The sequence below is a fragment of the Dryobates pubescens genome, chromosome 17 (assembly GCF_014839835.1).
Source record: "Dryobates pubescens isolate bDryPub1 chromosome 17, bDryPub1.pri, whole genome shotgun sequence".
Lineage (NCBI taxonomy): Eukaryota > Metazoa > Chordata > Aves > Piciformes > Picidae > Dryobates > Dryobates pubescens.
Window position 1 is genome coordinate 15,125,356 of NC_071628.1, and position 16,867 is coordinate 15,142,222.

At 38.6% G+C, this 16,867-nt stretch overlaps 1 protein-coding gene across 2 annotated transcripts in view; it reads right to left on the minus strand.

Annotated features, from left to right (window-relative positions):
- The window catches only part of RAB27A (RAB27A, member RAS oncogene family), a 31,860-nt gene continuing 14,993 nt past the window's right edge, over positions 1 to 16,867 (minus strand). The window contains exons 2-7 of one of the 2 annotated variants that reach the window (XM_054168927.1): positions 10,493 to 10,527; positions 8,452 to 8,624; positions 6,736 to 6,821; positions 6,246 to 6,349; positions 5,373 to 5,496; positions 1 to 2,850 (exon numbers count right to left, since the gene is read on the minus strand). In XM_054168927.1, the coding sequence (XP_054024902.1) occupies positions 2,652 to 2,850; positions 5,373 to 5,496; positions 6,246 to 6,349; positions 6,736 to 6,821; positions 8,452 to 8,604 (666 nt within the window). In that variant the 5' untranslated portion in view covers positions 8,605 to 8,624; positions 10,493 to 10,527 and the 3' untranslated portion in view covers positions 1 to 2,651. The remainder of the gene's footprint in view (positions 2,851 to 5,372; positions 5,497 to 6,245; positions 6,350 to 6,735; positions 6,822 to 8,451; positions 8,625 to 10,492; positions 10,528 to 16,867) is intronic. The other variant, XM_054168928.1, reaches the window with a different exon arrangement.

Genomic DNA, 16,867 nt, shown 5'->3' on the forward strand with positions numbered 1-16,867 from the left:
GAAAAAACCACAACACACAGGGACAGTGCAAAAAGATACAGGCTGATACCGAAGTGAGACAAGAGTAAAATGTTACAATTCAGTACAACAAATGCTGACAAGGTTCAGATCAGGAATGTTTAAGTATTTTATATTGCTAAAAATCCTGGGACAAAGTATCATAATGGAAATCCTTTACAAAACTTTGTTCCATTACTGATCGACATTTTTGTCTAACACTGGATGGAAACAACTTTCCTTGAAATAACAGTTTCTCATCACATATGAATTCTTTGTTTATTTTTGAAAATCAGTGCTAGACTAGTAAGAATAGTGTATTCATTGTCCAGAAACCTTCTCATGATTTTTCACGAGAACTGAAAAAGGAACAAAAGTTTTGCCACACAATAATTCAAACAGATAAATCTCACGGCACATTTAAAAGCCTGACATCAAAGCGGTTTTATGTAGACTCTATACAGTAAACAGTTACATACAGTATGCATGACAAAAATATTTAATAGTTAATATCCAGTTTAAACCTAAATATTCAAAATGAAGTATTTTTTACACCATTTCAGTAGTCACTTAGCTCAGTAGCTGGTTCCAACAATCCTTACAGTTTTCGGGAACTGGATGGAGCTATAAGCACAAAAACTCCCATTAAATTTAAAGCATGACAAAGTTTCACTGCAACCCTCTGAAAAGCAAAGGGTTGCATTAATAGAAACTCAGACACTGAAATGCATTGTATTCTGTGTCAGAGTTTTTGATATTCTACTGGTCAGAAACATGATGGTAACTTCTAAAGGCACTCTGAATTAAGCTACAGTAACTCCGGTCCACAGGCATTTTAGAATCTTGGTATAGGAGCAAAAGAAAACCATCCTATCTTTGTTCTAAATAATTTGCTTTAATCTCTGTCCTAGCCCCAGAGCAGTCAAATTACATTGCACTTCTAAAATATTCTGTGTAGGCTGTGATTAAAATCTAATATTTACATGGTGTGTTTGTTAAAGAACAATGTATTACATTGTAAATATTTTATGAAGCAAATTTTAACACTTACTGTTGTATTATTAATTTAACCAGAGGCTATACCAAATATATATATATATAATTTTTATTAGCTCCTGTTCTAGAAACATTTTTGGTCCTTCAAAAAATTTGTTATGCTGCAATTTATGTTCACAACTGGCAGCAATGCATGCCTGAAATTGCAGTAGTTAGAAGATTTAAATAAATAAATACATAATTTGTAAAGAAGTAATAGCTTTGGAGTTTTGTAAACACACTGCTGTGGAAAGTCTGTAACAAGACTCAGTTTGGCATGTCATGACTTTAATTGGCAATATTTTACAGTCATACAACCTCTACCAAGATAAAAATCAGTTTAATAGGCACATCTTGGAAATCAGTCTGGAAAAAGGACCCCCCCTCAAAATACTGATTTTTCCTTAGGTTGCATGAATAAATAAAAATGAGTAACAAAGGATAACATGATCCACTGAAACCAAAACTGACTTTTAAGTAATTCAGAGTGGGGAAAAAGGAAAAGCAACTCTGTTCTGTTTTAAATACAACCTAAAGGAAATTAACAAACCATAAATGAATATATGATAGCCAAGAGGTACATGACACAGAGGCTGGCAGAATACAATGAGCATTGTAAATTTATCCTGATCTAGACAGAACTGGTATCTTAACTGCATCTAACCAGAAGACAATCACCATTGATTTTTCAATGAAGAAACAATTTGAAGAAATACTCCAGATATGTATTAGGTGAAACAAATTCAGTGCAAAGCACTAGATCTGAAGAAATTTTGCTGACATCTAGGTTGCCCTACATTCCCCTTAAAACATGAGTGGTAACATAAAAGAAACAGCAGCAGAGGTACAGTTACGCCATTTACATATAAGTATATGCATGTTCTAGAAATTCAGATTATGTCAGGAGGTCTCATCAGCTGTGTTAGATGTATTTCATATAACACAGTTGTAGTTCATATGTTCAATTTCATGACATACTCTAAGTGCTCTACATATGCACCCCTGCACTTTCAATGTTTTTTTATTCTATATAGAATACCTTTCTTCTGGTTTTCATCACTAAAACCTGATGGTTTGAGAGCAAGAAGCAGCTATTCACAGGGTTTTGTGGAAAACAATGGATTTGCTCTTTAAAATTGTTACTGATTGATGAAATGTTTAAATATTTCTGTTCAAAACCAAGAGCCAGGTTGGAAAGCTTGCTGTTCATAGAGACTAAGAGTTGTCACAGTATCTAATCCATAATGCCTGGTCTGTGTAGTTAATGGAGCCCTCAAAGAGCAATTGAAAATCCTCCAATTCAAAACCTACCCTTCCTCATTGTCTCTATAGAGAGATGTTTCTGAATTTGCTAATGAAAATTCCTTTCCCTTCCTTCCAAAGTAAGAGAATTACAGGAACATGCAGTGCTACAGCAAATTAAACCTCTTCTCCACCACTAATGAACTGCATACCTTGCAAGCAAAAGGTCAGAGTTGTTTGAGAGGAAAAAAACCAAAAACTAGCATCAAGAATTAATATAGCTCATCAAATAACTACATAATGTGGTTTGTCCATAAGATAAACAGTTAAGCTGCAACTGTACTATATCATATACATTGCACTTAATTGTAACTGAGTTAACAGCCACATCTGCCTTTTTCTTGCTCATCATTCAGTTGTTCTGTAGAGCTGTGCCCATTGGAGCGCACCACCCCTTCTGGGATCCAGGATTTATCCACACACCGTTCCATGCGCTTCATAATGAGGTCAAGCAGAGTTTCAATGGCTTTGCTTACGTTATTCCCATTAGCTGCACTGGTTTCAAAGTATGGTATTCTGCAGAAGGCAAAAACCACAAACTTGCATCACACAGTTTATATTCATAGGAGAAAAATCAAGGTATAATTACTGTCACACACTTAAAAAGCACACACATGCTGTTACTGCTACTCCGCAGCAGAAAGAGACTAAGCAACCACTGGTCTGAAATCCAAAAGTAGTAAATGAAATGGCTGACTCTGCAGGTAGGGCAGAAGGATAAGCTCTTCAATTTACATCATGAAGTTCACAATTCACAGAGGTATTGGTCAGTATGAGTTCCCAAAGTTATGCTCCCGAGGTCTCTATTTTTTCAGCTTTGCTCCCCAGGAAAGAAGAAATTACTTTTCATGGCTTTATCCTTACTGATTTCTATCTACATCAGCCAGGGAGTCAGTGCAAGCAAGGGAACATCACTATGGACATTCCTCTGCAGTCAAGGCAGTAAAGGCTCCTACTGTGGTAGTCCTGTCACTACAAAATGTGATTCTATAGACACTTTAATACTAAACATTGCAAAATACACGTGTATCTTCATTCAAAACGTCTATGTCTTTGTTAGCTAAAATTTCTGGGCACCTCAGCATTGATAATACATTGCAAGTTTTCATTATTATTGTGGATTAGGATGTTTCAGTGGTGGGTCTGCAGGCTCTTTCTGTGCTCAGCGCTGCCCACAGGGTGGGGCCAGAGCAGCTACACCAGTGTTCCATCCCAAGTGACTGACATAATCACATCATAATTTTAAGTATTTCTTATGTAACTTGCAAGATTCAGTGAGCGGTCAAAAATGCTATCTTACTTTCTCAAATGTGTAAGGTCTCCTGCAGCCATTTTCAAAACACATCACTTAACTAGTACAAGGCCTTTCCACAGAGAGGGCACGTTCCTTGTTTCACACTGCTGCTACCTGAAGAGCATTCACTGCAGCAGGATTTATCTTGCTTCCCCTACGGACTAAGAGACTCCTAGCAACTTTCCTGTTTCATCTTTATAAAGCAGAGCACTTTCACTGCCTGCAGATTGGACATGATCTATAACTTTGACTTTTAGCTCCCTGTTCATAAATTAAGGTGGCATTTTCAGCCACAAAGATAAACATTTCATAAATTATCTCCAGAAGTCACATGCAAAGGGATCTCTTTCAAATCTATAAGAAATGGCCACATTCCATCTGCTACTGCTTACAAGTTTTTGCTCCTTCACAAGTAGCTGGTTAAAATATCGAATGCACTTTCTGTTGCCTGTGTGACAGGGACTTCCAACAAGCATTTTCACAGGAAAAGAAAAAAAGTAAGAAGATAAGATTGCACTAAATTCTTCTGTCTCTAATAGACAGATTGCTTCTGATTTTGCAGTGCTCTGCAGGCAATTAGCACTGAGGACCTAGTGTTCACACACTGTGTTTTGTGGACCAGCTCTATTCTATTCCTCCAGACTGAATGCAGATTGCTGCTGAATACAGGGGCACATCACCTAGTTTATTTGTCAACTGAGAAGGAAAACTGCTCCACTATGTGAATCAAACCACAATAAATGGATCAAAAGATTTGCTTCAAAAGTGCACTTCTGATCCACACCGAAATGCAAATGTAATCCAGAAGTTAAATCAACGGAAGAGTTATGGTGGTGTGAGTACTGTGGGATTAATTACTATCTGCTAGGAACGAAGATCTCACATAGTTCCTTCAGGGACACATGCCCTGTGTCTGTAGGGAAGGGGCAAGGCTATCCTGTCTTCCTGCTGGTAGGACTTGTTTTCAGACTCCCTGGGAGTCTGTGAGAGTACAGGGGCCTGCAAGAAAACACAGCTGACCCCTTTGAAGCTAAGTCACTAAGAATTCACCTAAGGTACATTCCTAACAAAATTGCTTGAACAGCTGAGAGGAGCTTGAATGGAGAGGGGGCAGAGAACTAGAGAACCATGTCCCAGAGCAGAAACACTCTTCTGTGAGTACTCAGCACTCTGCAAGCAGACACCATCAACACAAGTGAATGGTTCCCAAGGTTCTTAAAGAAACCAAGGCTGCATGTTTCCATAGTCATGCCAGAGACAACAGCTACCATACAACAAGCAACTCTGGTCATGAATTAGGGAATCATTGCTTGGTGTTCTTTTTGGATGTAATACTCATCACCTCACCAAATGCTCATGGTTTTATAAGAGACCTGGGTTTTCTGTGCCCCACAGAAAGCCTCAACACAGGCAACAGGAAAGATGAGACCCCCATCATTCACCTGCCTCTCCAGCTAAATTCTAACCTCTTTTTCCAGAATGTCTGTGAAAATTTACTCTGTTTACTGGAAGGAAAGAAGAAAATGAACCAATCTCCAGTGCAAGATTATTGCAATATTAAGTAAGAATGTTCAGGCGATGTGGAAAACATTAATCACTGACAGTAAAATATGGTATCATACCAGCCAGTTGAGCATTCTAAAATGCTTATTCTCACTAAAACCTTTCAGTATACAGAAAAGACATTACAGAAAACATTTCATTCTGCTTTAAGCACAGCAGTAACTGGAAGGAAGTTACTCACCCATATTTTTCTGCAAGTTCCTTAGCCTCTTCTTCTTTCACCATTCTTTGGTCTTCCAGATCACTCTTGTTTCCACATAATACAATGTCAGGGTTTTCACAATATGCATGCATTTGTAGCTGACCTAACAGCAACAACACAAATAGGGGCCAAAACTTACTATCACACATAAAGCACACTAAGAACACTACCACAGTGCCCCATTTCAGAGGGCACAGAGTCCTTTAGGAAAAAGACTCTGTGAAAGATAGAAACAAGTGTGTTCACTGTTATTGCACAGGACTTCTGGTATTGCACTGAGAAGGCAGAGAAGAAACGGACATCCACTATCATATACCTAGTGAAAAACTCAGGGAACAAGCTAGAGGAGCAGAAGCCTGAAAACATTAGCAGAGAAGCTGCATAGCTTACGAAGTTATGCTCACCGAGTATCTTCAATGAACTTCCAGGAAAGGTTATACTTCCCTCTCCTGATGGATGATGCAGTTTGGGAACTCTCTCACCTAGACACATCAGCCTAGTAACATTTTACTTCTGTTAAGTTTGTCTGACAAAGCTTCAGGTGAGTCAAAACACAGTTTGGCAGAGGCTTCCCACACACTTAAATTACTGAATATCACCAGAGCCAAGGACGTTATGGTCTCCAGCTTACTTTTATATAGGTTAAGATTGAAGTTCAATGTGCAAAGCTGAATTTCAGGTAAGCACTAGAAGCCACTACTAGCAGTAATTTCAACACAAAAGGAACATTTACTTTCTTTCACTGACAAAGCTATATGAAACAGTATTCTCAGTTTAATTTCTTAGTGAAACTACGTATTTACAAACACATCCCACTCCCTGCCCATGCAAAGAAAAACAAAAATTCCATACTTATCCAGTTCCTGACATTTAGAAAGCTTTGCTCATTTGTCAGATCAAAGAGTAGAAGAAAGCCCATGGCATCTCTGAAGAAAGCTGTGGTCAAGCTACGAAATCTAGACCAGCAAAATGAAAACAGTTGGCTCATCTAACAAATTACTTTGAAAATATAAATTCCACAGTCATAAAACTGAGGTAACTTAAGACTGAATTAACTAGAATAAAATATTTGTCATAACTGTATTGCTGATGTAGGTCTTCCATACCAGAATTGCAAAGACAAAAAGCAGCAATTACAGTTTTAATGTTCTACAATTGTAAATTACAGTTGTAATTTAATGGGTATTCATGGGAAACTTTCCATCACTAGGAAGTGCACTGTCCCATCTTGAGTCATACAATTAAAAAGCAACAGTCAATACAGAGAATTCATGTACAGGGTTCCATTTGCATGTAGCTTGATGATAACTGTATTACTTGCTAGGTAAGGGGTGGAACATACCTTTCCTGCCCTGCAGTGTCCCAGAGCTGAAGATGTATCCTCTGTCCTCTGCCACCAACACCATCTGGCCCGTTAGGTCTATACACCTGTAAAAGGTAAGTGTGCAAGACTGAGTGTTAGCAGTCCAACCTCTATAGAACACAATATAACTGACATTTAAAAGCATTAAACGCAGCAAAAACAGCATTGCTGATGCAAAGATCCAAACAACAAGTCAGTCCCACTGCTCTATAACACAATAGCAGTATGAGCTGCATTTTGATTCGGCATCCAGTTGAATATTTAAAAACAGGGGTAAAAGTGAAACTGCAAAAACAGAATCCAGTGGGCTATGGGACCCAAAACATGTACTTAGAGCCACTACATTTCATTACACAATCTTAATTTTAGTATTTTGATTTTCTGCTTTTTGCTATTAACTTGTATCATGTTCAAATTAAAATATAATTAAGCAACAACTGGATCATACAATTTGTCAATAAATTTGTACCACTAACAGAACCTCATTAGCAAACAGAATGTACTCATAAAGATATCTCTTCTTAGCTGCCAAAAGTTTGATGAAAAAGAGCTCCGAGTAGATCTTATCACATCATAGCTTAAAGAGCAGAAATTGGACGATAGTAATAAAAGCTGAAGATTTTACTCAGCATTAGAATATAAATAAGTGCATCTGTTAGCTTTGGAAGGATCAGATACAAATAGATTAATTTCTTGTTTAGAACATTTCATGTTAGGTCATCTTCTTTAACTTCAATTGTCATACCTAATACCAGAGTACCAAAGATATCTTTTGAGAGACATAAACTTGCTGAATTTGTGGATTTTATGATTCTTATCCTGAGTTATCAAATATGCTGATCAAGTAAGCCCAGCATGTTTGCTAGCCCACAAAAGAGATAATAACTTATTCAAGAAACCAGTTTGACGTTTCATGAAGACATTTACTCCTTGCACTACAGTATGCATGTCATCCATCAAAAGCCACCCTGCACAACATCCATTACACCATCCAGATTTCTGGACATGTGGGAGATCATCCGACTACACTGAAAGGCATTCAGTACTTCTACAGAAGAATGAAACTCGTGCCAACTCAGTTTCTCAGTGCAGTATTATAATGCAGTGCTCAGCTCAGCTTCATATCAAAAGTATCAATTCAGGGGTTGAAAAAACCAAAACAAACCTACCTTATTTTTTCACAATTTGACTCTGCTAGTGGTAACTGCCTAGAAAGGCAGACTGATTCCATGTATCATGTTATCCTATTTCATTCACAGGTTTTTAAATGGTTTTAAAATCAACATCACAATCTTTGTTCACTTGACATTTTGGTTCACAAACGCAAAAACGTTTTTTACTACAGCCCAATCCTTCCTCATGAAGAGAGTTCAACAATAAAACTGGTACTCCAGGCACTGTGTGCACAACTCACATAGAAGACACACTCATCAACACTTCCTGAGCAGCAGAAGTGGTTGGTTAGCATCAGGTCTTCTTACTTTAACTTCTGGGGAAACGGAGGGGGGACAACACAATACAATGACAAAAATAACCTGGTAAAATAAGATTCTTTCCTTGTCACAGGATTAAGTTCACAGTAACTACTGATTGTATGCCTACACCTAAGCATTAGCAGGACATATTTTTTAAAAATAAGTTTGACCCATCACCAGAACAGGTACCATCTTGAAGCAGCACATCATGAAAACTCACCACTCTTTTTTCCCGAAAGTCAATGCCCACCGTTGTGATAAACTTGGAATTAAATTTGCCATCCGTATATTGGTAAAGAAGGCTGGTCTTTCCTACTCCAGAATCACCAAGTGCTAGAAATTTTATGAGGTAATCATAGTCCCCATCAGACATAGTGAGAATTCAGGAGACACCTTAGAAAGCAAGGCAAAAAGAATTAGATAGTCAACAACTAGTTTTCTTTTGACAAATGTTTAAAATACACATCATTACTTGAACTACAAAGCATCCAGCAGTGGGACCAGTTCTGTACTCTTTTACACTGGTCTCATCTTAACTTTCAATCATGCCTATTATCAATAACAAATTCAGCTGTAACTGAATAAGTGCATAGTTAATTTTACTACATTCCTCTTACTAGAAAGAGAAGGCAACACAATTTTAACTTCCTCAAGAAACACTGAAAATCAAAGTATTCAAGACATATGGAATATGAAGTGCATAACTGGTTTTAATCTGTATGGAAGCTGGCAAAAGGTATTTAAAAGGTACCAGCAGTTCTGACCTTAACTGTGACATTATTAACATATGCAAAAAAAGGTTTTTTTCCAGACTGCCCACTATGTTTAAATAAAAGTTAAAAGCACTTCCAATTAGTATGTTCTTCCAATTAGTATGACTCTTGAAAGTCTTTTCATATGAGGAACAAAAAAGAACCAAGCAACTTTTTGTTACTGTTCTTGCTTTTATTGGGTTTGGTTTTGTTTCAAAGTTTTGAAAGTCTTTGTCATGTGGCTAGGTAATCATTTAACCAAATCTTGATCCTGAATTGTCACACATTTTCATGTGGCCCATACACATTGAAGAAATTTCTCTTAATCCTCTTTTGTGCCTTTGAAAAAATAACCATATTAGATACAGTCTGATCAAAGTGCAGGAACAGTGAGAAGGTATAACAAAACCACTGGCACTTCTCATGTATACTAGAAAGACTGATGTAGATGCACTAGTACTTTTCTGTTGAGTAGCTACTGTGTCTCTCTTCCCCCAAAACAAACACTGCAGAGATCCTTGTACTGTGCTGAAAGACATGAACATGAAAAGATAAGCCTAAAATAACCATTCTAAAACCAACATGTAGCTGGCATTAAATTGTCTCTTATGAAGGAGGGAAACAGACACAAACAAAACAAAAAAAAAAGATGATGAAATAAAACACCATTAAAAAGATTAGAATTTGCTGTTTCAACTGTAAATAAGTAATTCTGGAACTATTTGTAGCTTGAATTAGATTAAATTATTCATTTCAAGTCAAACACTGTAGTAGTTGCATCAATGGCAAAATGGCAAATCATTTCTTGAATATCAACTTGAGGTTTGGAACAAACTTAAGTATGTGGCCATCAATCACCACCATTAAGTTAAAACCATAACTATCTTTATGTTAGCACTACTCTGGGTTACAAGACAGAATTATGATTAGTTGGCTTATCCACAACTGGAGTAACCACAAAGGCAGATAATGGTCAGATTTACACCCACTCTCCAACTGAAAAGTCAGTGGAAAGCATCTCATACTTCTTTTTGCCATTTTCTGTTTTGAAGCCTCCCTTTCCCCAGACACGGCATATTTTACATTGTGCCATCAGTAACAGTAAAACCTTGCAGGAAAGGTTTATTTTAGGTGCCACTACCACACCAGAGCCAGCTAATTCACTTCAGACTGCTGTGTTTTAGGACAAAGTTTTACAATAAAGTGAAAGACTGAAACAACGACAAAAAAAAACCCCCAGATATGGTCACCAGTGAGCTTTCTATGTTAATGCACCACAACTGCAGACCTGCATCCACTCTGCAGGTCTAAAGGAGCAGTATATTTAAGTATGACAGTTGAACAGCCAGCCACTGAGATAGAAATGGTTTTAGTTTAATTTGTAAGTCAGGATACATGACAGAGTCAGACACTCAAGCACCAGAAAAAGGGGCTTTGGGAGTTTGGGGTTTTTTAAAATCCTTCCCTCTGCTGGGGGGAGGGGGGGGAAGTAAAAATCAGATCACCTACCTTGTAGCTCTACAAAATCTTTTCATTGAAATGCACTAGAAGAAAGGGAAAAATATTTTACAAAGCAAGCAAGGAGATTGTCACCAAAGACTGGATTTTATTTAGACTTCCACCTCATATACGCTGCTTCCTTTGCCCTCAAATGTTCTCCAAATGCAGAAGGCTGTGTAAGCTCCCCCTCTACTCAAGTACACATTCCTTCAGCTTCAATTCCTCTGAATTAAATGTTGCTTAAAAAGACTTAAATGCAAATCTTTGAACCAGTATATTGTACAAAGACTAGCTAGCCTCTTGGCTTTTGTTGTGATGTCCCACCTGCACCAAAGTATTTGCCTTGTCTTGCTGATAATTTGTTAGCCAGTTATAGGTATATAGAACATACTTTTAATAACAGATAAAAATGGCAGTGGCACCTAATGAATGCTAATTTATGTTCTAAGAAAGACAATATATTGTGCATTCTGTGAGAGACATTACAGAGCAAGAAAGGGCACTGCAGCTCCTACATGGAGCTGTCAGACACTCTAAGGGTTCAGAGCTTTCAGGGATGAAAGCTCTGGTTAAATCAGCAAGGTCAAGGTTAGACCTTGGAGACATAAAACCTAAAGGTATTTCTACTGTCTTACCTGATCTATAGAGCATCTGACCAGACAAACTTCACTCAAACCACTTACACCTCAATTCTGCATGTGGCTGGTAACACAATTTCCAAATTCTTAGTAGAGGACTAGGAGCCCTTCAGAGGAAAGGCATAAAAATTACTTCTAAAGGCTTTGGTTGAGAAAGAGATTTTCTTCTTAGGCTTTTGAAATGGACACACCTTTCACTGCACCCCATAATGTCAATCTATTATTCAGGTATCTCCCGGGAGTGGTTCTTGTGAAACCCCGCAGAGTTAACCTATCCTTGGACGCATGCAAAGCAACCATTCATAGCAGTTTCAAGCCTTGTCCTCCTCCCTGTACAAATATTTAAAAAGTGATCTCCACCCTCTACTTCCAAGTCCTGCAGTTCTAGAGCCCAGACACATCCAGCTCCACATAACAGAAATAATAATAAATTCACAGCAAAGTATATTCACAGCAAAAACTGCTGAGCCTGGTACCAAAAATCCATCCTAATTTTCCTTCCAGTTTTGCTTTTTTAAAATTAAGCTTGATATCAGAAAAATATACAAGAAAAAATATATTTTTAAAATCTCAATTAATTGCAAAATTATCTTGCTTCTAAGAGTAACAACGTCGTGGCAGACAAAATTTCACTGATGGACACAGTTTTAGGCTCCACATTAAGCCCTACGCAGTTTTGCCTTTTGTAAACTACTCCAGTTCTCATAAGCAGCATAAAACTTCCTTCCTTTTTAAACAAAACTAGCTGGTTTACTGAATAGCTTTTCCTTTTAAAAAAAGGAAGTAATCATAGAATGGCTTCATTTGGAAGCGACCTTAAAGATCATCTAGTTCCAACTCCTCCTGCCATGGGCAGGGACGCTTCACACTAAACCAGGTTGCTCAACTCTTCAAATCCCATTCAGCTCTGGCTTTGTACTTTGCCTGGCATGCAGATGGAACAGGTGCTGGGAAAACTCTACTGGCCTCTTCCATTGCTGACAGGACACTGGAGCTTCCACATAGACACATTTGTATCACAGCTTGCCAAGCAGGGATGCTCTGCAAAGCAAGTGCTGCTCTTGTGGATTTCCTTGTCTAAGGTACTTTCACATTGACAGGCAACAACGTTAACAGGCTTGTATTTCTGCCTCAAATTAAAAAACATTGAAGAAGCCATATTGTTCCTGCCTGTATACATTAAGGAAACTGGCTTGGCATGCAGGATTTCCCCAAAGCAGTATGGGGAGATGGAATACATTTTCTGAACTGGCCTTGCACAAAACATGCAACTCTTGTGCTGCTACAGAGCTGGTGGAGGGGAAAAGGAAAAATGGAAAAAGCACAAAGAGATGAATAACGTAAAACAAGCCAGGCATTGAGCTACTGAGCAGCAAGTAAAAATGTGTACACACATACACACACACATTGTAAAATTCAGGAAAGCTGAACATGCTCTTAATCAAACAGTCCTCAAGCACATGAAGCAAAGATGCACTTACCCCAAACTCTGCTAAAGGAATAGTTAGGGCACACTGGAGATAGTACTTCCAGTAGTACTTTTCTAGCACCACCTCTTTGGCACACAGCCAAGAGGCTTACGTGTCACCTGTTTGCATTCATGTTGATGGGTGCTCAGAGATAAAGAGGTGTGCCTCATGGCTCCCTGTCTAAGGAGGGTGCTGCCTGGCAGTGTGGCTGGGAAGCAATTACACAGTTCACGTCACATTTATTCTTAGAGGCAAGCAGCATTTCAGAAGAGATTTGTGTGTGACCTACCTAGGAACAGATCTAAAATATCTGCTAAATCATCCACACACCTTAATAAAATTACATTGTTCTTTACAAGTGTTTTCATACAAAAATGTATTAATGATGGAATATCTGAATCACAGCTGTTCAGTTCCATTCCTAACTTTACAACTTCTCTCTCAGGTGTGAGGAGGATAGACCAGTCTAATGCAAACTGCTGTCCTCTTTCTTGTACCAACTCAGGGACACCACAGTGCCCCATGCAAAGATTTCTGAAGAACAGAAAAATTATTCTTTGGCAAAGGCTTGAACATAAGGTATTGCATCTGACATAACAGGACCACAGTTGCAACACCACCCTTTTTTGCAGAAAAGCAATACATATTTAACAAAGGAAACTTTTCAGCGATGGAGGGGTCCTCCTGACACTACACAACCTAGCCAGTGCTCCCAAGAACCAAAAAAAAAAGCCACTTTTTTGTATAGAGTTAATCAAATAAACCACTTGTTTGACTCAAACCACTCTTGCTCCTCAGACCAAGTGAAATGATAATTTGTGCAACTCAGACATCACCCCACCATAGCAGATCTGCAGTGTAGCCAGCCACAAAGCCAGTGACAAACATGGCAGGACAGGCATATACCATAGAGACACATACTAATTTGTATTTGCCAAAACACAGGTATTACACCAAAAATTATTTCATAGTTAAGATGCCACATATATACAGTGTCCACCTTCTGCAAGTATCACTGAGCTTTCAGGTAGATCTTACAAATGGAGACAAACGAGTTGCATCCTGGGCCTTGCCTTCTTCACTCAGGAACACCAAACATTCACTGGGCTGCGTCCTGGAGGCTGGAGCCAAACCACAGTGAAGTCTGTATGGTACCCTGCGACAGACATTCAGCCCTCAATGGATGGAGGGAGTGCAGTGAAGGGCTTACATCCTTTGGCACCTATCACAGCAAGAGCAGTGTGCAAAAAGTCCAAAAGTTGGAGTCTGCTTGAGAAGGTTCCATTATATTCACATATAATGAAGCTATATTTGTAAGTAAACCATGAAAAAGTCAATGCTATTTAGAGCTCAAAAATGCTCTGCAAATGAAAGTTTCCCCAAATAAGGCTTTATTCTTAAAAAGCACCTAACGTTGCACGCTTCAGGAACATTGGGAGAAGGGGAGTCCAAAGACACGGATAGAAAAGGAGTAATACTGCAGATCACACAATGCGTAAACACGAGTTCATGGTAATACTGCATGTGGATAGGTTCAATCATTCTGCAAATGCAAGTAAATTCACACTGAAAAGGCTTCTCACCCACAAACTACACAAACTTAAACAACTTCAGTAGCTGTTTTACAAGTCACAGCAGAAGCACTGAGAAAGCGATGGAGACCTTGCAGGAAAAAATTCACTAATCCTGTTATACCAGCACTCCCATCGCGCTACAGCAAAGCAATAACTGCAGTCTTGCCAATATGGGTAAAGCATAGCACATGGCCTCATCCTGTGCTCTATGGCTTAAGTAGCACCTTAATGCTTGTAGAACTAGTCACCATCAGGCACTTGCCAGCTCTGTTGAAACAAGAGACAGAGTTAAACAATGGTCCTGATTAATCAACACTTTATTAGAAGTGCCTCTGACTAAAATCTGCCAGATATTTACAAGTGTAATACAAACAAATTATGGCAGTTTTCTATAAAGTCAAGTAACTGCTAAGCTGGAAGAAGAGAGTTAATAAATAAGCACTTTACTGATTTATTCTGAGCTGCACTTCCCCTCCCCCCCCTTAGGAAAAGATATGACCTGGCTTGCTTTCATTTTGGCCAAAAATGACACTTTCTGGAACTTCTTGGACTTTTCTGTAACATAAATAACCAAAGTAACTGATTTTAATCCACTTGTACATCCTTTGGATTAGGAAATGGCTGCTTCTCTTGTTTTTCCATAGGAGGCAAACTCAGTTTCTTGCTCACCCTGGTTTTCTGTTGGAAGATGCAATGTGAGTTCCCCTTTTTTTTTTTTAGGTGCTACCATTCTTTATCATTATTGCTTTTCTAGAATATTGTGATCTGTCCTTTGTTTTGGTGCAAGTTACTTAACTTAGTTCAGTAATAACTAACAGGGGGACACAGCATATAGCATTTCCTACATTTTGCTATGGCTATTTATTCCTCAGGAAGTGAAAAAGTTTTCTCATTACTTAGATGACAGTGAAGTATCCAAAGATTGAGTCCATCAAAAGTTAGTCTGCCTACACCTGCCAAAGAAGAAACAGACATTGCAGCCTTTTGGAACAGGACATGTATCAGATCACATTTCCAGCCACCAGTGGAAATATCCTGTTCCTCAGAAAATTTACTGGTTATCAAAGGTATTGACTGAACAACTAATCAATATCCATTTCTAATGAGCTGGAAAATCTCTATTATCTAATTAATTTGAAGCACAACATACTTAATCAGAAGGGTTTCTTAAATGAATCTGGCCCAAAAAAGGGCTAAATACACCTCCAGAGATCTATGGGGAAACAAGGGAAAATGTCAGTTAGGGAAAAACCCTGTCCTGTAGATAAAGGTTATTCCTTTTACTCTTTAATCTCAAATCCAGTGTGATTGGACTTCAAATACAAGGCACAGTAAGAGATTATAAGCAGGGAAGTGGCACACATAAATGGAGTTGGAAGAATGTATCTAGACTGATATACCTGACGCTCACAGCTGGTATTCTCCCAATGGTTTAGAAAAACATAAAATCTTGAGAGAAGCATCCTTGATGGTGCTGAGCTCCTTAGGCCTGCTCCAGAATACTGCCAACCACTGCAACATGGAGACGGTCAGAGCACTGCAGGCTGGCAACACAACACTTCAAAGACATTGAAAGATGGGTCAGTCATGAATGATCTGCTCCTGAGAGGTCTTAAAAAGGAACTGAGCCCTTGACTTCAGAGTCTGTAATAGCTACCGTCTGAGAAAGATATTGTCAGCCAAGGCAGGATTTTTCAGTAACCATGTCTGGAAATAATAGGCATATATGATGCTTCCATGCTTCATAAATGCTATGAAAATATTAGAAATAACTTGGGAAAATATTAGAAATTATGGGAATACTCTGGGCATAATTAAACTCATCCATTAAATACTAAAATAACAATTTTGCAGCAGAGCCAGGCAGAATTCAATAGGCCACGAGCTGTTCTCTCTGGGAAGTTACCAATGTTCGACAGCAAAGCTGAAATCTGGATTGGTGACAGCAAGTCACAGTCATTTTGGAGCACACTTGTGGCCCAGAAGTATCACTCAAACTCTTCTAACAAAGCAAAACTAAAACTACAAGGTTTGGGATTTTTCTTCACAAGAACTGAAAAATAATCCCACACTTTCAACAAGTCACTGAATCTTCCACTTGAACAGCTCCAGAACTGCAGTATGTATTAACACTGTCCAAGCTTTCTATTGAGGCTCTGCAGCCTATCAAAATATTCAGACAGTACTTTGGCAAAATGTTTGTTTCAATTCATATCCTAGCACAGCTGCTTTTCTAGAGCCTCAGGGAAGGGAGCAGCGATTAAGCAGGCTGAACTGCACCACACAAAGCTTCCATTCAAAAAGCCTGCTGTTTTTCAACCTGCATTACCAACCCTGTCTTACTTCTCTGGTTAGAATCCCATATTACAGCATAAATTATAGTTAAATCTTTATATACAGCAAAGACTGCTCAGATAAACAGCACAACAAACTACAATGCCTTATTTCTTGTCATGGAGATATGCACGAGCCCTGCAAAGATAGCAAAATGACTCAGAAGTCTATGGCCACAGTTTGCCCATATTATTTACTATAGTTATTTGCAGATTGAGAGGAGGTCTCAGGATGACTGTAGAGTAACACCCCTGGCTGGAACCTGGCAGCTGCTGCCAGCTTTTCATGCTGCAGATGCCTTCCTGTAGAATTTTTTTCATGACATTTCATGCAAACATAGTGTCCTCAAGTTTCACTGTAACCAACCTA